The sequence below is a fragment of the Tasmannia lanceolata genome, unplaced genomic scaffold (genome assembly GCF_043159265.1).
Source record: "Tasmannia lanceolata isolate RefF3 unplaced genomic scaffold, GAP_Taslan_0.1 ptg000037l, whole genome shotgun sequence".
NCBI classification, from domain to species: Eukaryota; Viridiplantae; Streptophyta; class Magnoliopsida; order Canellales; family Winteraceae; genus Tasmannia; species Tasmannia lanceolata.
In genome coordinates, this window is record NW_027518714.1 from 6,928,603 (window position 1) to 6,953,044 (window position 24,442).

General features: G+C 40.7%; 1 protein-coding gene across 1 annotated transcript; it reads left to right on the forward strand.

The window, feature by feature from the left end:
* The first annotated feature begins 1,486 nt into the window (after positions 1-1,486).
* Positions 1,487-12,855, forward strand: LOC143861785 (subtilase family protein). Its single transcript, XM_077372712.1, has 10 exons — positions 1,487-1,721; positions 1,797-1,891; positions 2,049-2,146; positions 2,241-2,414; positions 3,121-3,232; positions 6,114-6,678; positions 6,914-7,005; positions 7,944-8,301; positions 8,777-8,990; positions 11,682-12,855. Exons 1-10 carry the CDS (start codon positions 1,641-1,643, stop codon positions 12,215-12,217), a joined length of 2,325 nt encoding a protein of 774 aa, XP_077228827.1. The 5' UTR covers positions 1,487-1,640; the 3' UTR covers positions 12,218-12,855.
* The last annotated feature ends 11,587 nt before the right edge of the window (positions 12,856-24,442 follow it).

Consider the following 24,442-nt stretch of genomic DNA (forward strand, 5'->3'; position numbering starts at 1 on the left):
TTGCACAAAAGGAGAACGAGATGCGACAAATAGGGCCCACAAGTGCAGTGATCGTAGCCTGGTTAATGCCATAAAAGAGAAATTGAGAAAGGAAAACTGTTTGAGCCCTTTATTAGTGAAATTATATCAGTAAATTAATCCCTTACATGTATCTCTTAAAATCTAGGGATTTTTGCTGATTAGTCCCTACATGACAGAATAATTGCTTAATAGTAAAACTAACATACGTCAATTTTCTCCATTTAAAATTTAAAATAGCAGTTTTACGCACAAATCCTGTAATCAGTTTTAGCCTATTTTGACTTTCTTTCCAATTTTGTGGAAATAAATTAGGAAAAAGGCGAAAATAATATCTCTTCCAATATTTTTGACAAAAATCTTGTAAAATCCTACAATGTTGTTAATGTTTTAGCCAATTGTGACTTTACCTAATCATACATAATTCCTCTGTTAAATCATTAATGAAAAAAATTTCCTTAGAAATAAGTTTTCATCAGAAATAATTTTCTTGGAATCCATAACCAAGATAGGAATTATCTAGAAAAGTTTGAAAGGAAAAAATATTCATAAAATTTCTTACTTTCTTTACACATTAAAAAAAGATAATTCGAACATGCCTTTTTTTTTTTGAGAGGGGTTATCAATTTATCATGAATTTATCTAAATTAATTTTTTGTTGAAGGATTTTGTCGAAAATATTGGAAGAGATCCTATCTTAGCCTTATTTCCTAACTTATTTCCATTGAAAGGGAAATCAAAATAGGCTAAAACCGATTAATGGGGTTGGGTAAATTTGCCATTATTGGAAGAGATCCTATCTTAGCCTTATTTCCTAACTTATTTCCGTTGGAAGGGAAATCAAAATAGGCTAAAACCGATTAATGGGGTTGGATAAATTTGCCATTATTGGAAGAGATCCTATCTTAGCCTTAATTCCTAACTTATTTCCGTTGGAAGGGAAATCAAAATAGGCTAAAACCGATTAATGGGGTTGGATAAATTAGCCATTATTGGAAGAGATCCTATCTTAGCCTTATTTCCTAACTTATTTCCGTTGGAAGGGAAATCAAAATAGGCTAAAACCGGTTAATGGGGTTGGGTAAATTTGCCATTTTAAAATTTTTAACGGAGAAAACTTATGAATGTTAGTTTTAGGGACCTTTCAACAATTATTTGGATAATATGCTTTTGTTATTATTTTGCCATGGAGCGCAAAAATCCCTTTTATTTTAGCACCATTTTAACTTTTCTCTTTTTGGATTGGATATTCACAAACTTGGAAATTGAATCGTTGTAGATTGCACGGGTAAATCTTTTCTCTCGTTTTAGTAGATACTCTTTCTCAATTTGACGTATGCACCTGTAACTCGAGATTTTGTAGGCTATTGGCATCTATAATCTATCTCCAATCCAATTGCAAATTAAAATACGATGTGGGTCCAGGCTGTTGGCATCTAAAAAGATTTTGTAAAGGGTAATTTGAGGGAATAAAACATTAAAACTTGTCAACTAGTAGGAGAGAAATCCTATAAAAAGGTTCGGATCCCAAATTCGACTCATCCTCGGATTTCTCCTACTACTTATAAGACCCAAATCACTGTTCTGAGATTGTGATAACAACTTACCCTTCTAAATTGAAGATGATAAATCCTTCCCTTTTTCCTCTCTTCTCCATTCTCCCTCTCCTTCTACCGTTGGTCTCTTCCTCACATGACCACCAGGTTTCAACTCTCTCTCTCTCTCTCTCTCTCTCTCTCTCTCTCTCTCTAAAGTCTGAATGTATTTCTCTTGTGCAGGTTTACATTGTATATTTTGGAGAGCACAAGGGAGACAAAACAGTGCAAGAAATCGAAGATGTCCACCACTCATTCCTACTCTCTGTAAAGAACAGGTAACCTAGAGAGAGAGAGAGAGAGAGTAGAAGACAAGATGATTATGTGTTACTCAGTCGGTCTTGTCCTACTTGAATATTTTTTAGATGTTATCCTTTTTTTTTCCTTTGTCCTTTCTCTTGGCTCTTACCATTTTCCTAATGCGGTAATTCTCAGTGAAGAGGAAGCAAGAGAGTCTCTTCTTTATAGCTATAAGAACAGCATCAATGGCTTCGCAGCCTTACTTTCCGCCGAAGAAGCCACCAAGTTATTGGGTATGTTAAAATCCCACTTTGATTCCATTTTTCTTCCTTTATGAATTTGGGTTTTTTTTTTCTCTAAAAGAAAGAATAATATTTTTACATACAGAGATGGAGGAGGTGGTATCAGCCATTCCTAGCCAGGAAAAAAAGTTTTCTATGCATACTACTAGGTCTTGGGAGTTCGTCGCATCCGAAGAAGGATTACCGGAATCAATTGAAGAGGGTTTATTAAGCAGAGCCAAACATGGAAAAGATATCATCGTTGGGTTATTGGATTCTGGTATGAAATATTATATTGCATCTTTATCTATTTTAGGGGTAGATTTCCTCAAAATTGTAGTTGGGAGACGAGAGAAGAAAGAGAGTGGCCGTTGTTTTTTTTATTTCTACCCCATCTTTCTGACAGCAAGAGAGCTGGCGATTGTCCCATGTTTCCAGGTTTTAGAAATCACAGGACGCGTGAGAGATGTCTAAAACCTGGTTTTCTTACTTAAAATCCAAAGAATGCTGCGAGGACAGCATGCAACAGCTTGATCATGAATCATCTTTTACACTGTTTTCAAACTAAAAACCTGGATTCTAAAATCCGCGTATTCAAACGGCCCCTAAGATACGCGGATTTTAGAATCCAGGTTTTTAGTTTGAAAACAGTGTAAAAGAGGGTTCTTGATCAAGCTGTTGAATGTTGTCCTGACATCGTCTCTTGGATTTTAAGCGAGAAAATCAGGTTTTTAAAATCCGTCTTGCATCCTAAGACTTCTAAAACCTGGAAATATGGGAAGATCTACTACTCTCTTGCTGACGGGAAGAAGGGCGAGAAGTAAAAAATGAGTAAAAAACGACGGCTGATCCGCTTCTTCTCTTGTCTCTTAGCTACAATTTTGAAGAAATCTCGAATTCTAAAATCCTCGTATCCAAACGGCCCCTTACTTATTAGAGAAATCCATCTTATAGTGGAAGAGAATTTTGAAAAACTGCTTGTTCAGGTATATGGCCTGAGTCAAAGAGCTTCAGTGACAAAGGGATGGGACCCATTCCAAAACGTTGGAAAGGGATCTGCCAAAGTGGAGATTCCTTCAATTCTTCCCACTGCAATAAGTGAGTTCCTTTCCTTTCTTTTTGGTACCCAATATATATTTCTCTTGTTTTTCTGCTTTAGTGGTAAATATCTCTTCCAAAGGAAAGGGGAACTCAGACGGCTTTCTTGTTTTTTTCGAATGTCGAACAAAATTAGACGATGATAAGAAGTGGACCCCAATTTAACTTCTGTAATTGACTAGCAATAATACAAAAAGAAGTATATGTGGTACTCCATCAACCATTCAATCCATAACCAATCAGTGATAGGATGATGTAGGATGAATTCTAGTCCTGGTCAATGAGCCCTAATTAGATGTGCAACTCGGGTCGATTTTATGGAGTTCGGGTTGAATTTCTACCTCACAATAGGTCAAGTTCGGGTTGATTTCAATCTATATTTTAGCAAAAGCTCAACCTAACCAGATCATAGTTGTACCCTAGCTCTAGTAGAGATAGATTTCAACTTGTGTGGTTAGAGAAGTTAAAGAGTCATATAGTTATTTCAATTAGAAGTTCTAGTAAGAGTTAAATTAGAAGTTTTACATGAAGAGCAATTGTACGACTTATCTATGGACGTGAGGTAATGCAGAGGATTTGGTCTATTGAATAATATTGATCTTTGTTAGTTTTCTTCGTCTTTTTTCCCTTTTTCGATTCAAGGTTTGCCACAAATGTGAGATGGTGAGCTGTCACCATGGTTTTAAATTTCGACCGAAATCCATCGGACCGAAATTTACCAAGACATTTTGGAAATTTAGGGAATTCCGTCGAAGTTGATATAAAAATAATAATATTTTATTGCGTTAAAAAAATTTAGTACGAATTTCGATCGAAATTTAGTTCCAAAAATTCGGGATAATAAATTTCGGGATTTCAGCTGAAATTTCAGTTTCTGATATGTCAGAAATTTTAGCCGAAACTGAAATTTAAACCATGAATTCCACTACATCATGAGACGTGGGACCCAAGATATCTTAGGACCCATGCCTTGTTGACGTTTGTAACACCTCGGCCCCACACCGTGCAGATATTGTCCAATTTTGGGTCGCAACCTACTCCGGTTTTGTTTTTATGCAGAAAATGCGTCTGCACATGGAGAGAGGAAACTACATATATAGCCCAGTTTTTTTCCCTCCCTTTTCCGATGTGGGATCTCACAATCCACCTCTTTAGGGCACAATGTCCTCACCGGGACACACCCCTTAGGGCCCAGCGTACCTGCTGGCGCACTTTACTGGATGGAATGTACGGCTTTGATACCATTATGTAATATGCCCTGGTCCCACACCGTGCAGATATTATCCGGTTATGGGTCACAACCCGGCTTGGTTTTATTCTCCCTGCAAAAACCGCATCTGCACCTGGAGAGAGGAAACCACATATATAGCCCAGTTTCTTTCTCTCCCTTTCCGATGTGGGATCTCATACCGTTCGATCACATGTTGCAAACACGCACCCAATTGCAAAGACATAAGACTTCAACAGTTACCTTAATTCTTTTGATTTAATTCGTTTCTTTCTCTTGATGATTTTTGCATTTTTTGGGAAACTACAGGTCCTTTCGTCGTTTCTGCTGTTTGTTTTTTTTTTTTTTTTTTTTTTTTTTTTTTTCTCAACCCGGAAAGATAACGACCCCGGGGCGGATCGTCAAAGTTATATATAAAAAGTTGGTAAACTACAGGTCCTTTCGTCGTTTCTGCTGTTGTCTACTTTGAACAACCAAAGCTTCTGATTGGCTTCTTGCATTTGTATATGTCATTATTTTGGAAACCACAGCTCGTTTGGGTCACGTTCTGAACCAGCGTTCTATACATGGTTTAATTGTTTTTGTTTGCTTTGGATCTGTGGACCCCGATCCGAGACAAAATGGGGTGTCTACAGGACCCAAGTTCTTTGTCGAGTATGACCAAAACAGGGCACTGAGCTGTCTTGCTGGCTATAGGTTTTGACCGATGAGATCGTCCATCTGACTGTCTGGGTCCATTGATGCCCCTATTCATATTAGTGTTCCTTCAATTTTTTTTGAGATATTTTAGAACTAGACTGGCTTGGTACTCCAAAGGTTTACAGAATTATCTAATCATGCTCATATTTGTGGACAAATTGGTTGGACCCGAACGCGTGTGGTTCCATTAGACAAATCATTGACCTACTCATTTTCGTATATCACCAATTGATGTCAGATGGGATGATTTGCACCAATTAGACCTTCCAAATATATAATTGGGTACACTTATGCCTACATAACCTGCCTCTGTGTTGGGTTTTTGCATCTTATTTCGCAATTGCTCTTGGGTTTCCTAATACAACTAGAGGGGAAGAGTATTTAGAGAGAAGATTGCAGGAAAGGTTTTTTTTTTTATAGGCATTGTTTGGGGTTACGTTCGTGGATTCAGGCCTCTAACGTCCAACTACGTCTATCTTGTGTTTTCTTTATGTACTTGCTTCTTTTTTTCTTTTCTTTTTTAACAAATGATCAGATTGTTTTTTACCCAACATATTTTTAATTATAGCTCATTTTTTCATCTATTTATTATAATAATCTTCCCTTTCTCTTACATTAGGTCTTGGGCCTAGAATTGGCATACAAAAACATTCAAATAAGCCCACTTTACCTAGTTATATGAGATTCTTAAACATTCAACTCAGCCCACATAGCCTGGCTATGAGTTTCTTAAACATTCAACAAAGCCCACATAACCTAGTTATGATTTTCTTCAAATTCTATTAGTTTGAACTGAAAAGTAAAACCCTTAAAAAATAACAAATCTGAGGAGAGAAAGAAGAAATTAATTCCTAAATAAATGAATTAAACATTATCTTATTGTTTCTATAAATTAGAATAATATTTTTATGATCATACCTACTAATTATGAGCTAATTTTTGCATTTTGAGCAGGAAATTGATCGGAGCCCGATACTATCTAAATGCTTATGAGAAGGTATACGGTCCCCTTAACACCTCTGCCGAATATCGGTCACCCCGTGATCATGACGGCCATGGGACACATACATCCTCCACCGTTGGGGGACGAAGAGTCCCCGGTGTCTCTGCCCTTGGTGGTTTTGCTTATGGTACCGCCTCAGGTGGGGCACCACTCGTGCGGCTGGCCATGTACAAGGTGTGCTGGCCAATACCTCATGGTGACCCCGCGGGCTCGGACACATGCATGGAGGCTGATATGCTTGCCGCTATTGACGATGCCCTTGGTGATGGTGTTGACATCCTCAGCATATCCATAGGAACAGTCGGGACTCCACCAGAGTACAAGGAAGATGGAATTGCAATGGGAGCATTGCACGCTGCCAAACGGAATGTTGTGGTGGTATGCAGTGGTGGAAATTCGGGACCCACCCCCGCTACTGTATCTAATCTGGCTCCGTGGATCCTCACCGTCGGAGCGAGCAGTGTCGATCGAGTTTTCCCTTCCCCCGTCGTGCTTGGGAATGGCATGAAATTCCAGGCAAGTTCCTCTTCAGTGACTGACTATACTTGTTGAGCATCAGGGCAAGTGGGCCACTTCCAGACCAAATTGGCCTGGGCCAGGGTCAGCCCACCAAGTTCATCATTGGGCAGGCAAAGCCAGACCCAGGCCCAAGTGCCCAACTTAACTCATTTCTTGTACATTTCACCCCTACTAAAAGCCAACTGTTGGTGGGAAATAAAAAGAAAATCTTTGGCCTTTGTTTCTATTTCAGGGGCAAAGCGTAGCACCATCAAAGCTAGAGAACAAGTTGTACCCACTGGTTTTCGCGGCAGATGCAGTGGTCCCTGGAACGCCTCTTCCCACGTAATTAATCATACCTCTTTCCCCCAACTTTACCTTCGTTTTTTAACTTTAATTTCGACACCTATTTTTATCATCATAGTTAAAAAACCTGACTCGGACTCTAAAATGGATTGAGTCCAGTCAACTCGATCGAGAATTGCATGTCCCTATAGCAGAACTCTGAGGAATGCTAAACTCAGGGTCGTGCTTGGAAAAATGGCTGAAAGAGCGCCCCCATTAGCTGCAAGTCACAATTGTGCATTTATATTAGAGAATCAAATCAAATCGTAGATTGATTGGGGTGGATTTTAGATTGATTTGATTAGGTGGTAGATTAAGGAAGAAGGCTAGATTAAGTAACAAGATTAGATTAGGATTATCTCCCCAAATCATGTCATATCTCTTTGTATGTTTATCTTCTTGAGTGTTCTCTATATAAACACTCATTGGGCTTGATTGTAATGTATCCAAGAATAATAGAAATTTTCTATTCTCTAAATTTATAATGGCTGCAAGTCAAATAGCATTAACTGTGTAATTGTAAAATGCAGCCAATGAGGGGTGCCCTTTCACCCATTTTTGCAAGGGCCCCCTTGAGTTCAGCATACCTCTAGAACTTTTAATACATTGGAAGCATGTCAGTTTAATACATTCGACACCTATAGGAGTGTACATATAAAAGAACTTTTAATGCATTCGAAGCGTGTTAGTCTACTATAGTATTCTATTTTAAGGTTTCAAGTCATTAGCTGCAGTCTTTCTAGCAACTTTTCATGCTTTTCTGCTCTACCAGTTTTGACGAGTCAACTTGTCATTTTGTATAGTTGTTATTGAGTCAAGTAGGATAAGTTCGAATTGACTCGTCGAGTTTTAGGACTATTTTTTACACAATTCAAGCTTACTTGGAATGAAATTTTAGTAACCATGGTCGCTTATTTGCCCAACCTTTTGTTTTACAGTCAATGCCTTCCCGGTTCACTCGACTCTACAAAGGTGAAAGACAAGATCGTCCTTTGTTTCAGAGGGAATGGGACTAGAGTCGGCAAAGGCATTGAAGTGCAACGAGCTGGTGGGGCCGGTATCATTCTCGGAAACAGTCCCGCCAATGGAGCTGAGCTCACCGTGGATGCCATGGTCCTACCTGGAACATCCGTGATATCAGACGATGCCGTTGCAATTCTTAAGTACATCAATTCTACGGAGAAACCGATGTCCAAGATTGTCCCATCAAAGACGGTGTTACATTCTAAACCGGCGCCCTTCATGGCGGGCTTCTCTTCAGTTGGTCCGAATGCTCTTGAGCCCAATATTATCAAGGTCTCTTATTTATTTTACTATCATTTTCAACCTAGAACTTAGGGTTGCAACTCGGGTCGGGGTTTCCATAATCCTACAACTACCCGAGAAATTATCTCGGGTCAAGTCGAGTCTTTATGGGAAACCCGAGATTTAGAAACCTGACCCTACCCGAGAGAGTTTCTTGGGCCGGGCAGGTCCAGATTTTTAATGTTTAGCTTACTAGCGTGCTTAATTTCAAAGATTGTAGAAAATAACAAATCTTCACACCAAAAATCTCTAAATTTAAGAAGAAAATTATTTTTTCATATCACAACCCAACTGAAGACCCGTGATTTCTAAACCCGACCCATGTTATTTTCAGATTGGGTTGACCCAAGTTGCAACCTTAGTAGAACGGCACCTGTAGGACTTTGGGTCAAGCCCACCATACAAAATGGCTATGGCCCGAGTTAATAACAATTTAGAGAAACTTGATCATGGTTTGGTTTTGCAGCCTGACATTACGGCGCCGGGGCTGAATATATTGGCGGCCTGGAGCGAGGTATCTCCGCCAACAAAGCTACCGAATGATCTGCGGAGAGTGAAGTATAACGTTGATTCAGGAACTTCCATGTCGTGTCCCCATGTAGCTGGAGCAGCTGCTCTTCTCAAATCAATCCATCCTCGTTGGAGTGCCGCTGCCATTAGATCTGCTCTAATGACCACAGGTATGTAACCCTCAACATGTTCCTCATGGACTCTCTTACTGATATGCACTGCTGGGCTTGGGCTTGAGATTTGCTTTTATTACAATTTAGGGTAGCACAAGCCCAAGGATACCCAAGTACCGATCTTCAAAAGGACAAAAGAAACCTTAAAAATTAGGCATATGCCACATATTTTATTGGGGTGACAAGGATCCAGATTCGGGATACGAATCTGTGTGACTGTAGCCATTTTGCACTATGGGCTCAGACTGGGCCCATTGGGGATAAGTGGGCCCTGTTTAAGAACTAACCAGTAATAGAATCTAGATGCTATAATTAGAGTCTCAATATCCCAATCTTGCCTATGATAAACCGGGCCAGTTCTAAGTGCGCATGAATCCCAAAAAATCCTTGTCGGGCCTGTCTTCCAGGCCAATCGGTGATATGACCAGGCTAATTATGTAGCCCAGTCCAAAGCCCAAACTCCCATGACGTGCACAGGTTCATGTGACAAATGGATTAGAAACTATCCATTTTTTTTTGTAAAAGGGAAAGTAAATGGTAAAAAGAATTTAAAAACATAGAAACTGTGTGCTTGTAGAAGAAACTATCCATTTTGTAACAGTCCAAAGCCCAACTTAAAAGATGGGATTTGCTAGACAATTTCCGGAAAGCCATTTCGCGGCTCACTTTTGCACATAAGAATAGCCACCTCTGATGAATTAAATGAATAAGACAAAATGTGGTAAAAGTCAACCTGTGTGGCTGTTCTCTCGTGCAAAAGAGAGCCTAGAAATGACTTTCCACTAAAATTGGCTAGCAAATCCTTAAAAAAAAAAGTATTTTACCGTTTTGGCGTTTAATACTCTATATATTTTTATGATATATAACATTTTAAACACGTATAGAACATATTCAATGCATTTTTGGCCAACTGCATGCCTAACATTCTATCTTTACCCCCCCCCCCCCCCCCCCCGCCACTATATTTTGTAAATGACAAAACTTTAAGGGTGCGTTTGGATCGTTGGAATAATGAATCGGTATTGGTATCACTTTCCAATCCAATTCCAATTTTAATTCCCCCCCTAAACAGATAATGATTCCAATTCTAGTGTTTGTGTAAGCACTGAAATTTATCAAGGGAATCATTCGTGATTCCCATTCTAGCGTTTGGTACCATACATACCAATGCCAGAATCAGATCAAATTTTTCAATAATTATTTCAATCAACAATACTTGTTTTTTTCCAATAATCATCACTTTCTTTTTGTCTCCTTGCACCCATGGAAAAGCCAACCCAATTTAATTCTGAGTTGGGTTAGGGTTGAGGCATTTGGCAACCCGACCAAATTTGAACCAAAGATCTATGTTTTTTTTTAGGTTTTTCTCTTTTTGGCTTGGGCCAACCCAAACCCAACCTGATCCGATTTAGCACCCACAAAACAGACAATCCTGATCATTTACCCCCACGCTAATTTCATAGAGAGAGGGAGAGAGACAACTACTATTCACAAAAAAAAAAAAAAAAAAAACGACACTTTGTTTACATCTAGAGAGTGAGAGAGAGAGTACACTACTATTCAAAAATAATATGATACCACACTCTGTTTTCATCCAGAAACATAGCGGGAGAGAGAGATCGAGAAAAATTAATCGGATTCAGGGACAGAGAGAAACCCATATCTGGCTTTCAACTGGAATCAGGGAGAGGTAGAGAGCTCTGGTATCACTCAGAACACTGAGAGAGAAAAACCCTTCCATGGGTTTCGACCAATACCTGAGAGAGATACCTGCATCTCTTGTTACTTGGTGCTGATCTGCAGACCGAGCCGGAGAGGAGAGATTTGTGTTGATTTGCAGAGCGGGAGGAGATGAGAGAGGGGATTTTAATTGAGAAAAATTCTAATATTAGAGGCTAAAATCGCACGGAGATTTCACGCCTAATTTTTCTCTCGTTTCCGGGAATCAGAATACCACCCCCTTGGGTGGGTATCAAAAGGCGCCTTATATTCCCATGTTTATTCCACTTGGAGTCAAATATCCTTTCCCATTTCATTTGGAAAATGCTACCAAACAGCAGAATCGCCCAAACCGGTATCATATACCGATTCCCGATTCCCGCAATCCAAACGCACCCAAAGGGAATTAGGGAAATGATATCAGCATTGCAATGTTCTGATATTTCCTCAGTCATAGCTTGTCTTAATGGGCTCGTGGGAGCTGTAATACCCTTCTGACAACTCTTTAAATACTAAAAGACAAGGTACTCCAGCTTCAATATCAAAACATTGTAAATTGAGTCGATTTAAGATAATTGGGAGTCGATTTATCAATGCCCCTATATCATTTCCCAATTTTAAATGTGCATTTTTTTTTGTTTCTTTTTTTACTTGGATTCGTTTTTGAACCAATACAGTATTAAATTCGAATTTTGCCCGTTCCCTTTTTTCTTTTTTTTTCCAGTATCATGTTTTCCTTACTTATGCATAGGACTAAAAAACAGTCAACGCTCTAACTTCTTTTTATCCTTCTCATCTGCTCTTATAGCCCTCTACGGCTTTACTTAAATTGCTACCCCGCCCTTTACTCTATTTAAATTGCCGCCATCAACTATTTTTCCTCCTTTTTTTCTTTTTTTCCGAGCCCTTTAATCTATTTAAATTGCCACCAATCAACTATTTATCCTCCTTTTTTTTGTTTTTCCGCAGCCACCGTGACGAACAATGTGGGTTTGCCAATAACAAACGCCTCCGGCAATGTGGGCGGACCGTTTAACTACGGGTCGGGCCACATGAGGCCGGCACATGCATCAGACCCTGGCCTCATCTACGATGCTTCCTACACCGATTACCTCCTCTTCCTTTGCGGCAGCGGAGTCAAGATCGACCCTTCATTCACGTGCCCCACGGTTCCACTCTCGCCAAGCAATCTCAACCATCCATCTATCGCCATTTCCAATCTCAACGGCTCCATTACGATTAAGAGGACCGTCAAGAGCGTCACCAGCAGCAAGAGCATCTACGTGGCGATCGTCGAACCACCGCCAGGTGTTTCCGTTGAGATTTCTCCGAGGACTCTGTCATTTAGCCAAGTCAGCGAAGAAAAGAGCTTTAACGTAACATTCAAAGTAGAAGAAAGCATAGTGGGTAAGAAGTATGAACCGGGCAAATATATGTTTGGTTCATATACATGGGCTGATGGGTTCCACATAGTAAGAAGCCCCATTGCAGTATCTCTAGCATAGTTTTTTTCTTTTTTTTCTTTTTCTGTTTCTTCATTGGGAGATTTGAGTTGTATAAGAAAAATAAGTTAGGATTGAAAAGCATGGGAAAGAAATTAGGAAGCTAAAGATGAAAGAATAAGGTGAAGGGATCAAGAAAATAAGTGGTGATTGTCTTGACAAGGTTATTAATGAAGGGGATTCCTTAAATGTTATCCGGTGGCTTAAGGGGGGAGTGGCGCCTCCTTGGAGATTCTTGCCGTTCATAGATGAGATCCACGAGATTATATCAGGGTCATCGACTGTCTTGAAGCATGTGAGGAGGGCGGCCAATGAGAAGGCTGATCTGTTAGCCAAGAGGGGTGTGAATAGTGACTCTTTACAATGGTTTGATTATCTGCCCCCTTGATCAGCCATGTCTTGTTCTGTTTTTGTTGTGTTTTTTCTGTTTCTGCTTCTTATCTTGTAATCTGTTCTATTGGGCTGTCCCACCTCGGGCTTCCCTTTCCATTCTAATATGATTCACCATTTCAAAAAAAAAAAAAAAAGGTGAAGGGATTTATGATTGTTTCTGGGTGCAAAAATGACACCATTTGCATAAAAGGGAAATGGAATTGACGAACTCTTATTAAAAAATATAATATGATTTATGATTTGGGTCACGAAGATTATTTCTCCATGTCTCACAAATCTAGCATAAATTTTCATTTTCTGGTGAAAAAGTCCGGTATTTATACTTTTTTGTTTATCTCTGTGTTTTAATTTCATGAACTTGTTTGTATGGTAGTAGCCCAAAATCACTACAACTTAAAGAACTTAATACCCAATTTGAAGAATTTTTAGAGCTACTGAAGATGAAAAATTCTAGCTTGCTATCAGTGTCAGCAAAATAGTAATCCTTGAAGGGAGACAACCCACTGCCCATTTCAGGCAATTGACTTGTTGGCTAAAGGAGCTTGGGGCAACCTCATACGGTTAGTGAAGGCAACCCTCAACCCAATATCCCAAGGCTAGCTAGGATGCAACAACCAATACCCATGTATGATAGAGTGATAACCACCTATACACACAAGCGCGCACACACACACACAAGTAAGGCACCCCCTGCGATGCAGGGGAAGAAAAAATATAAATGCTTTATAAAAGAGTGTATTGAAATTGTTTTAAACAAAAAAGAAACACATTCTATTTAATCTAGGTGGTATAGATTATTTTTATGATTATGAGTTCCAACTTTCTCAAATTGTTTTGTAGCTACACTTTTGTAGCTACACTTCTCTCTCTCTCTCTCTCTCTCTCTCTCTCTCTCTCTCTCTCTGACTTTGCATCGTGATTTGTTTTATGGTAAAAAATAAAATTAATAATAAGAAAGAAGAACTATGCAAGAGCAAGACCAGGGGCCAACCCTAACAAAATGGTGTCTCTAAAAAGGTAAATCGTACTCTTATGGATTGTTCCAAGAGTGTATTAAGCACTAATAAGCACTAATAATGTAAAAAGAATAATGGTAGTTCCATTCTTTTGGCTAGTCTTACTTAAAATGGCAAAATATCCCTCTGATAGAATGTTGGCCCCAAGTAAGGCAACCGAAGAGGGGGATACCATAAAGAGAACGTGATGAACTGATTTAGACCTTGATTAGGAAGATTATATCAGTAACTCCCATACATGTATCTCTTAAAATCTTATTAGAGTATACGTAGGAGTCTAATGGCATAACAACTAGCATTTTACAGTTTTACTATGTCATTACGAGTCGATAGGTACGGATCAAGAGGGTATTGAGCACCATTTTAGCTTTTGTGTATCTTTTTTATGTACACCGACTTGAAATTCGAGTCATGTAAGTAATAGTAAAGCTTTTTCCCGATACGTTTCTCGATTTGACCTTATGCACCCTCTAATTCGAGGTTTTGTGGGACCATAATTTAGCCCCAACCCGGGTTCAAACTTATGCCCCCTCTAACTTGAGGTTTTGTGGGACCATAATGTAGCTTCAACCTGGGCTGTTTGAATCTAAAACGATTTTGTAAAGAGTAATTTGAGGTAGGGATGCAACTTGGGTCGGGTTCAACCCGAAAAAAAAAGTTAGGTTAGGTTGAGTTCGGGTCAGGTTTGGATTGAGGGCTAGGCAACCCAACCTAAGTGAGACCCACCCCACTGTGTAGGATCTTTCAATCCACCCGCCTTAGGGCCCTGTAATTTTTCCTCCCTTTCTGATGTGGGATCTTTCAATCCACCCCCTTAAGGCCCAGCGTCATCGCTGGCACACTGTACTGGATGGGAGGTCTCGCTCTGATACCATTATGTCACGCCCCTGCCTCACTGTGTAGATATTGTCAGGCTCTGGGTCGCAACCCTCCCCGATTTTGTTTTTCCACAGAAAACGCGTCTACATAGGGAAGGGGAGAAATTCACATATATAGCCCAGTAACTTTTCCTCCCTTTCCGATGTGGGATCTTTCAATATTAATGTCACGCTCCGACCCCACTATGTAGATATTGTCCGGTTTTGGGTGATCTACCCTCCCCAGTTTTGTTTTCCAGCAGCACTAACTGTGCCTGACCCACTTTGCAGGGCTCGCCCCTTGGAGATGCTAAAAACACGTCTACATAGGGAGAGGAGAAATCCACATATATAGCCCATGAACTTTTCCTCCATTTCCGATGTGAGATCTCACAATCCACCCCCCCCTTAGGGTCCAACGTCCTCGCTGGCACACCGTACTGGATGGGAGGTCCTGCTTTGATACCATTATGTCACGCCCCAACCCCACTGTGTAGATATTGTCCGGTTCTGGGTCATCTGCCATTGTGAAATCTCACATCGGAAAGGGAGGAAAAGTTCCTGGGCTATATATGTGGATTTCTCCTCTACCTATGTAGACGCGTTTTCAGCATCTCCAAGGGGCTGGCCCTGTGGAATGGGTCAGGCATGGTTAGTGCTACTGGAAAACAAAACCGGACAATATCTACACAGTGGGGTCGAGGCGTGACCTTAATGGTATCAAAGCGAGACCTCTCATCTAGTACGGTGTGCCAGCGAGGACGCTGGGCCCTAAGGGGGGTGGATTGAAAGACCCCACATTAGAAAGGGAGGAAAAGTTACTGGGCTATATATGTAGATTTCTCCTCTCCCTATGTAGACGTGTTTTTAGCATCTCCAAGGGGCGGACCCTACGGAGTGGGTCATGCAAGGTTAGTGCTGCTGGAAAACAAAACCGGGGAGGGTAGATCACCCAAAACCGGACAATATCTACACAGTGGGGTGGGTCGGGAACGGTTAGTGTTGCTGGAAAACAAAACTGGGGAGGGTAGATGACCCAGAACCGGACAATATCTACACAGTGGGGTCGGGGCGTGGCACCAGGTCCAACTGTTGAATCTTTTGATTTTGTTTCTATTTCAGGGAGAAAGTATAACACCATACAAGCTTGCGAATAATTTCTACCCTCTTGTTTTCGGGGAAGATGCAGCGGTCTCTGGAACGCCCTCGCCCGAGTAATAATCTAATCTTTTCCCTACAACTTTACCCTCTTATTTAACTTTAATTTCGACACCTACTCATCCAATCATAGTTTAAAATCTGACTGGACTAATGGGTCGAATTGAGTAGTATAAGTTTTGACTTTTATAGGCTACTAATACTGGCACTACCATGTTTTAATAATTGCACGAACATAGCTTGTCCTTTCTGTTTTAATTGCATTTTGGGAACTGAAATAACCCTTTGTCGTCTGTTTTCATAATAAAAGAAGGGCGATGATATTGTCACCCCCCCTAAATTACGCATTCGCTCCCCTTTGGCTTGATTTGACGTCAAAAAGCATTAATAAGGGGGGCGAATGCGTACGCAGGGGGGGTGACAATATCATCGCCCTAAAAGAATGGATGTGTTACTGAAATTATCAAAGTATGGCTTTGCCAATTTCAATTGCCTCTGTTATTATTATTATTATTAGGGAATTGCTAGCGTCCATCGCAAAAGGCATTTCGTGGCTGGTCTGTCACATGCCAGACCAACCACCTCGTCAATGGAGACAAAAGTTGTTGTCTTCATCACGAGGTGGCTGGTCTGACATGCGACAGACCAGCCGCAAAATGCCTTTTGCGATGGACCCTAGCAAATCCCTTATTATTATTATTATTAAAGATTTGCTAGCATCCATTGCATAAGGCATTTCACGGATGGTTTGTTGCATCTGACAGCAGCCACATAGGCTCACTTCACAGCAGATTTCGTCTTCATTCACGAGATGGCGGCTGTCAGATGCAACAGACCATCCGCAAAATGCCTTTTGCGATGGACGTTAGCAAATCCCTTATTATTATTATTATTATTAGGGATTTGCTAGCGTTCACTTTCCACGAGAGTTTGTCTTCATCCATGAGGTGGCTGCTCTCACATGCAACAACCCATCTGTGAAATGCCTTTTGCGACGAATGCTAGCAAATCCATTGCTATTACTATTATTATTATTATTATTATTATTTGATTCAAGTAGGATAAGTTTGAATTGATTCGTCGAGTTTGAAGACTAGTTTTTCCACAATTCAAGCTTGGAATGAAATTTTAGTGAACATGGTAGCTTATTTTCCTAACATTTCTATTTACAGCCAATGCCTTCCCAGTACACTCGACTCATCAAAAGTGAAAGACAAGATCGTCCTTTGTTTGAGAGGGAATGGGACTAGACTCGACAAGGGCATAGAAGTGAAACGAGCCGGCAGGGCGGTATCATTCTCGGAAACCATCCCCCATTTGGACCTGAACTCGACCTCGATGAGATGTTCCTACCAGGGACCAATGTGTTACCTGACAATGCCGCTGCAATTCTTAACTACATCAAATCTACAGAGAAACCGATGGCTACGATGGTCCCATCAAGGACGGTGTTAGGTTATAAACGAGCCCCCTTCATGGCGGGCTTCTCTTCTGTGGGCCCGAATGATCTCGATCCCAATATTCTCAAGGTCTGTTATTTAATTTAACATCATTTTCAATTTCCCTTCCATATTTGTCTAAATAGGATCGTCAATTACTAGAACAGCTTTTTTTTAACACAGAAAGGAATGCAGCCCCGGGCGAACCACCAAAATTTTATACACGATAGTGTAGATACCATTGGAGGGGAAAAAACCCTCCTAGCCTCAAAGATAAAACAGGAAACCTTAACAAAAACCAACATGATAACACAAAAAGAGAAAACTAAGGAGCTACAACCTCTATTGAAGCTTAGGGCATCAGAAAACTCAGGAGCTGCAACCTCTATTGAAGCTTAGGGCATTAGAGGTCTTGATACCCCCAATTACTGGAACAGCTTATACTAGTATTTCTATCCCAGAGTACCGGACAAAATGGCTATGGGCCTAGTTACTAACAATTTAGAGAAATTTGATCATGGTTTGGTTTTGCAGCCCCATATTATGGCGCCGGGGTCAATATATTGGCGGCATGGAGCGAAGTATCTCCACCATCAAATCTTCCGAATGATCAGGAGGTGGTGAAGTATAACTTTGATTCAGGAACTTCCATGTCATGTCCCCATGTAGCTGCTGCAGCTGCTCTTCTCAAATCAAACCATAGTCATTGGAGTCCCGCTGACATCAGATCTGCTCTAGTGCCCACAGGTAATAGGTATGTAACCCTCAATTTCTTGCTCGTGGACTTTCTCTCTTAGTGATATGCTTGGTCTTGGGCTTGGGCTTTTCTAGTATTAGCCCAAGCCCAAGGATACCCAGTTACGGATCTTAAAAAGACAAATGAAGACATTGAAATTTAAGTACATGGCACATATTTTATTGGAGTGACAAGGGGCCAGATTCGAGATACGAATCAGATCCACCCATGGCCAGGTTACTATTTTTTTGGTAGGTAATCTGGGATGAACCTGCGACCTTAAGGTTGAGAAAGAAAGCCTCAACCATTGACCTACAGGCCTTAATCCCTAACTAGGTTGCTATTTCCTTAGAAACTAAATGAATTACTTCTTATCTGTCACATGAACTTGTGCATGTCATGGCAGTTTGGTCTTTAGATTGGGCTAGATAACTAGCATGATCTTATCATCATTCCCAAACAACCCGACTCACCGACAGCACCTCATGGTGCGACAGGACAAAGCGAATCGGACAAGGAGAAGCTCACATGTACGAAGAAAAGGGACCTTGTTCACATTAATGGGGCCTGGAAAATGGGCACAATATTGATTATTTGGGCTCCATGTCGTGCAGTTATCCCCAATGACTCCAAGCGTAATTCAATGAAAGTCGGCCTTGTTTCCATCCAATTTAGTTTCTTTGGTATGTTTAACCATGGGCTATAAATGCCCAGCTAGAAATAGGAAAGGCCAAGGGACCATGGTATATACACCCCCCCCCCCCCCCCCCCCTCAAACCAACCAACCAAACGATTTGTCAAATTCCATTTAAGAAAGTTAAATTAGTAATTTTGTGAGTCTAGCATTCTTCATTTTGTAATTGACAAAATTTTGAACACATTAAACTTGAATTTTTCCTGTCCTTTTTTTTTCCCTTCTTTGCGGATTTGTTCGTGTGACTATTTATTATTATCCTTTCTCATTTACCCCTTATCCTCCTTGTTTTTAATTTTTTTGGCAGCGACAGTGACGAACAATGAGGGTATGCCAATAACAGACATCCTCGGCAATGATGCTGGACCGTTTTACTACGGGTCGTGCCACATGAGGCCCGCACACGCATCAGATCCCGGCCTCGTCTATGATGCCTCCTACACCGATTACCTCCTATACATTTGTGGCATGGGACTCAAGATGGACCCTTCATTCAGGTGCCCCGAGGACCCACTCACGGCAAGTAATCTCAACCGTCCATCTGTTGCTATTTCAAATCTCAAAGGCTCCATGACGATTAAGAGGACCGTCAAAAGTGTCACCAGCCGCAAGAGCATCTACGTGGCGATCGTCGAACCACCAACCACCGCCTGGAGTTTCCGTGGAGATTTTTTCGAGGACTCTGTCCTTTAGCCATGTGGCCGAGGAAAAGAGCTTCAACATAACATTCAAAGTAGAAGAAAGCATTGTGGGTAATAATTATGAACCGAGCACATACCTGTTTGGTTCATATACTTGGGCTGATGGCCGGGTTCCACATAGTCAGAAGCCCCATTGCATTGCAGTATCTTTAGCATAGGTTTCGTTTTCCTTCATTGGGAGATAGGAGTTGAATAGGACAAATAGATTTAGATTAAAGCAGGTGAAAGAAATTAGATAGCTAAAGATGAAGGAAGAGGGTTGCTAGAAATATGGGATCCAGTGAAGGGACACCATTTGTATAGAAGGGAGATGAATTATGATTTGGGTCACATTGATTCTTTCAACATTTCGTACAAATCTTGCATAATTTTTTATTTTCTTGAAAAAAAATCCCATGTTAAGACCTTTTAATTTTTCTTTGCATATTTATGGAGGAATGCTAGACTGAAGGGAGCCCTAGCAAAACCGTGATGTGCAGCCAATGGGGGGGGGGGGGGGGGCGGCTTTTAACCTCCTTTTTGCAAGGGTGGCCATGAGCTTAGCATTCCTCATATTTGTGATACTTATGGCAATAGCCCAAAATTGCCACAACTGAAGTATCTTATTACCCAAGTTAAAGTTAAGGACTTTTGAGGAGTATTGAAGAAGAAAATTGCTAGCTAGCTACATGTGTCAGCAAAAGAGGAGGAAGCCGTGCAAGTAGACTTTGTAAGCAACGCTCTATTTTCAAATTGGGTAGGTCAACAATTTGCCCGTGTATGACCAAAAGCCTAAAATTGTGCAGAGTGGCTTGATGTGAGCTAGCAGGGAGACAACCCACTGCCCGCTTCAAACTTGAGGCCTAAGGGAATTTGGGTCAATCTCAGTAGGGTTACTCAAGGTAACCTTCAACCCAATACCAGTATCTGTGAAACAACCAGTTACTCCAAAAGCTTAAGCCGTTGGGGTTATGTTATTTAATCATTTATACTTCCAACACTTCCCCTCAAGTGTGGCCCTTTTTTTTTCATTTTTATTTTTGGCGTGGGGGGCTCTGTTACACGTTCACTTTTAATATGGAGACGGGGTGAGTGTTGAACCTAGAACATGTAAAACAACCAGTTTACTCCAAAAGCTTAGAGATGGAATTATTTATTCTTTTATAGTTTAAACACTCCGCCTTACGTGTGGGCCCGGCCTCTTTCTTTGGGTAGGCCTACAAATGTCACATGTGGCCCCACTTTCGGATTTGGCCATTGCATGTGGATTTCACTATCAAGGAGGTTTGAACTCAGGACCTTTTGCTTTGATACCATGTGAATACAACCAATAACTCCAAAAGCTTAAGCTAATGGATATGGCATTATTTATTCTTTTATACTTTAACAGAACCTTCATGAAATATTTCTAAAGGATTCATTTAGCCGACCTCAACTAGTTTGAGACAAAGGCTTTGTTGAGTTGAGTTGAGTTGGGTTGAATACTTTAATAGAACCTGTGGCTCTCATGCCATGTAAAAAAAGAGAAATTCCACAAATTCTTGGATTTCTTGTATAATTTACAATGCATATAATAAGTGTTTAAATAAAACACCCAAATGATAAACATGGAAAGGATTTAAGATAAAGAAGGAAAGAGATAATATCAATCTAATCTAGTTGCCTAATATGTCTACCTACGTCAATTTACCACCAAATCAATCTAATCCTGTGTGGCATGTGAGAGCAGCCACACAATGTGCAACAACCCATCCATGAAATGCCTTCTACGATGGACGCTAGCAAATCCCTTATATGTTATTAATATGACTATCTATGTTATTAATATGACTATCTGATAGGATTGTTGCGGGTAGCAACAAGAGAAATAATTCCAAAATTAAAGCTTATATAGCTAGAAAAATTGAAATGGAGGATTTGAATGATCTGAATCAAAATCATAAGAAGAAGGTACTTAGAGAAAGAAAAGATATGAAGATTCATTCAGTAAAGTTGCATGGACATATGTAAAAGTCTAAATCACTAAATACTCTTGTTTACTTTCCTATCTAGTTATCTTTGGAATAATCACATAAACAAAGAAGATAGACATAGCTCGACTAAATACATCCTCAAGACAAAATTGAGAAATTCTGCTAATCTGCTAAGATACCTCAATTACAAGGAAGTTGACACACGTTATCAACCATGAGATCCTAGCCAAATTTGATTGTGCCCTCATCCACACATAAAGAGCTCGGACTAATGCAGTTGCTCCAAACTTGAACCAGCTAAGATAAAGATCAATATTGGTCCTGTTGTTGATCTTTCCTTCAAATTAAAATATGGCATACTTAATTTCAATGAAAAATAGTAAATAGATGATTAGCGTAACTTTTTCAATGCGGCACAGTGTAGGTTGCTTTCTTTAACGTGAATTTGTGCCTCTGCGGAAGGACCTCCAGCAACAAAATACAATCACCCTAGGATACAATAGCCCGGCGCACCGTCAATATCTATCTGATTTGCACGAATGAGCATATCTGAACCACCTATTGGAATGCTCTGATTGTCCGACCAAAAAATATAAAATTGACAAAGAGAGAAACATAGAGTGAAATAAAACAGTAAGCCCTTATAGTCCCTTATTTTTCAGAAAGTATTGTACCGATCACATCATAGGATGATCCAAACCTTCCATAAGACAGAACACAACGTAAATAGGCAGTTCCCCAAAAATCATTTCCATAGTACATGTGAAATGGATGTGGACGGGTTCTAAGGGAATGGGCACCCTCCCTCTAACAGCTCGCTTTTAAGGATGAGGGAGTAGGAATATCCCTCGGGGAAGATCTCGGAAACCCCGGTGTAGTTATCTCGTGGTTCCACGTTGCCGCCGCGTGGAGGGGCGAGATGGTCCATGTTGCTTCCGCGTGGAGGGGGAGATTGTTGGGGTTCCATGCAAAAGCAATAGTCCCACATCGGACATGTGAGATGGATGTGGATGGGTTATAAAGGAATGGGCACCCTCCCTCTAACAGCTAGCTTTTAGGGGTGAGTTCTACCCGGTTAGATTCCCAACATCGCCTAGGTATGCGATTAGGTGGGACGCAGCCTGGAGCGGATGGAACACGTTTGGCAAGGCCCTTTATACCAGTCCCATACCAGGTTAGGTCCCACCTAAATATATTGGCAGCATGGAGTGGGGTATCTCCGCCAACGAAGCTGCCGAGTGATACACGGCGGGTGAATTATAGCTTTGATTCAGGAACTTCCATGTCGTGTCCCCATGTAGCTGGAGTAGCTGCTCGTCTCAAATCAATGTACCCTGATTGGAGTGCCGCTGCCATTAGATCTGCTATAATGACCATAGGTATGTAACCCTCAACTTATTGCTCATGGGCTTTCTCTTACTGATCCTCTGTTGGGCTTGGGCTTTCGCTTGGCTTTGCTTTTATTACCACTTAAATTAACCCAAGCCCAAGGTTACCCAATTAAGGACGTACAAAAGAAACCTTAAAACTTAACCACATGTTACCTATTTTATTTAACTTACTTAAGGGGCCAGATTCCAGATACGAATCAGATCCCCACCCATCGCGAGGTTACTATTTGCTTAGAAACTAAATCGATAGTTTTTAACCAATACCACATTAAACTTGAATCTTTCTCATTTGCCCTTTTATTCTTTGCAGCGGGTGTGACGAACAATGCGGGTGAGAAAATAACAGATGCCGTCGGCAATATCGCCGGACCGTTTCACTACGAGTCCGGCCACGTGAGGCCGGCACACGCGACAAATCCCAGCCTCATCTATGATGCCTCCTACACAGATTACATGTTATATCTTTGTGGCCAAGGAGTCGGCAACCCTTCTTTCCCGTGCCCCATGGACCCACCCTTTCCAAGCAATCTCAACTATCCATCTGTTGCCATTTCCAATCTCGACCGCCAAATTATGATTACGAGTACCGTCACGAGCGTCGACAGGCGCCCGACCAGCGACTACATGAGCATCGAGGCACCCCGCACCCCGCACCCCATGGTCTTTTCGTGGAGATAATTCCAGATAGTCTGACCTGCAACGGCGCTGGCGAAGAAAAGAGCTTCACCATAATATTCAGACCTCTAGCAAATTTTGAACCGGGCAGATACGTGTTTGGCTCATATACGTGGAGTGATGAATTCCACAAAGTAAGAAGCCCCATTGTAATATCTTAAGAAGAGGATTTCGTTTTTTTCCTTTTTCTGTTCCTTCATTGGGAGGTAGGAGTTGTATAAGAAAAGTAGGTAGGGATTAAAGCATGGGGAGATAAATTAGTTTGCTGAAGATGAGAGAATAAGGAGAAGGGATTTATGTTTGTTTATGGGTTAATGAAAAGACCCCATTTGCTTAATAAGGGAAATGGAATTGAGAAACTTGTAGTAAAAATAATGCCTTCTCCAACAACTTGAGCTTTTGGTGTTACTGTCCGTTTCAAATGGTATGCATGGGTTCAAACCTCCTTATGGCAAAATCCACATGTCAAATGACCAAACTCAAAAGAGGGGCCAGTGTAGGCCCTAAAAAGAGATGCCACACGAGATGGGGAGTGTTAAAGTATAAAAGATTAAATAACGCCTTCTCTGGTCATTTTACAAATTATGATTTAGGTGAAAGAGATTCTTTCTCAATTCCTTACAAATCTAGCATAAATTTTGATTTATGGATAAATTTCCCATGTTAAGACCTTTTTGTTTATCTTTGTACACGTATGATACTTGTATGGCAAGAGCTTAAAATCACCACAAATGAAAGATATTAATACCCTTTCAATACTTTTGAGGGGTATTGAAGAAGAAAAACGGTAGCTAAGTAGCTAACTATCTCTATCAACAAAAGAGGAAGCCGTGCAAGTAGGCTTTGAAAGCAAAGCTCTATTTCAGGATGCTAGATTTTCAAATTGGGTAGGTCAACAATGTGCCCATGAATAACCAAAAACCTAATTAAAATCGTGAGTGTTGCATGATGTGGGCTATCAGGAAGACAACCCCTTGCCACTTCCCTCAATTGACTTCCAGGCTAAGGTAATTTGGGGCAACCTCATATTGTTAGTGAGGGAAACCCTCAACCCAATATCCAAAGGCTAGCTAGTTTGCAACAACTAATAGCCATGGCTCCGCCACTGGGGATCAAGCAATTGGTTGTAGATGGATTTACTGAGTAAAAGAATGACTGGAATAAAATATTGAAACACACAAAGCACAATTGGTGAAAAAGAAGCACACTTAGAAGA

What these genes read in the sequence shown, in the direction of transcription:
- LOC143861785 (XM_077372712.1), top strand. Translation starts at nt 1,641, where the DNA reads ATGATAAATCCTTCCCTTTTTCCTCTCTTCTCCATTCTCCCTCTCCTT. An exon ending in CTACTCTCTGTAAAGAACAG is followed by an intron (nt 1,892 to 2,048) that starts GTAACCTAGAGA and finishes GGTAATTCTCAG; the next exon opens with TGAAGAGGAAGCAAGAGAGT. An exon ending in AATTCTTCCCACTGCAATAA is followed by an intron (nt 3,233 to 6,113) that starts GTGAGTTCCTTT and finishes CATTTTGAGCAG; the next exon opens with GAAATTGATCGGAGCCCGAT.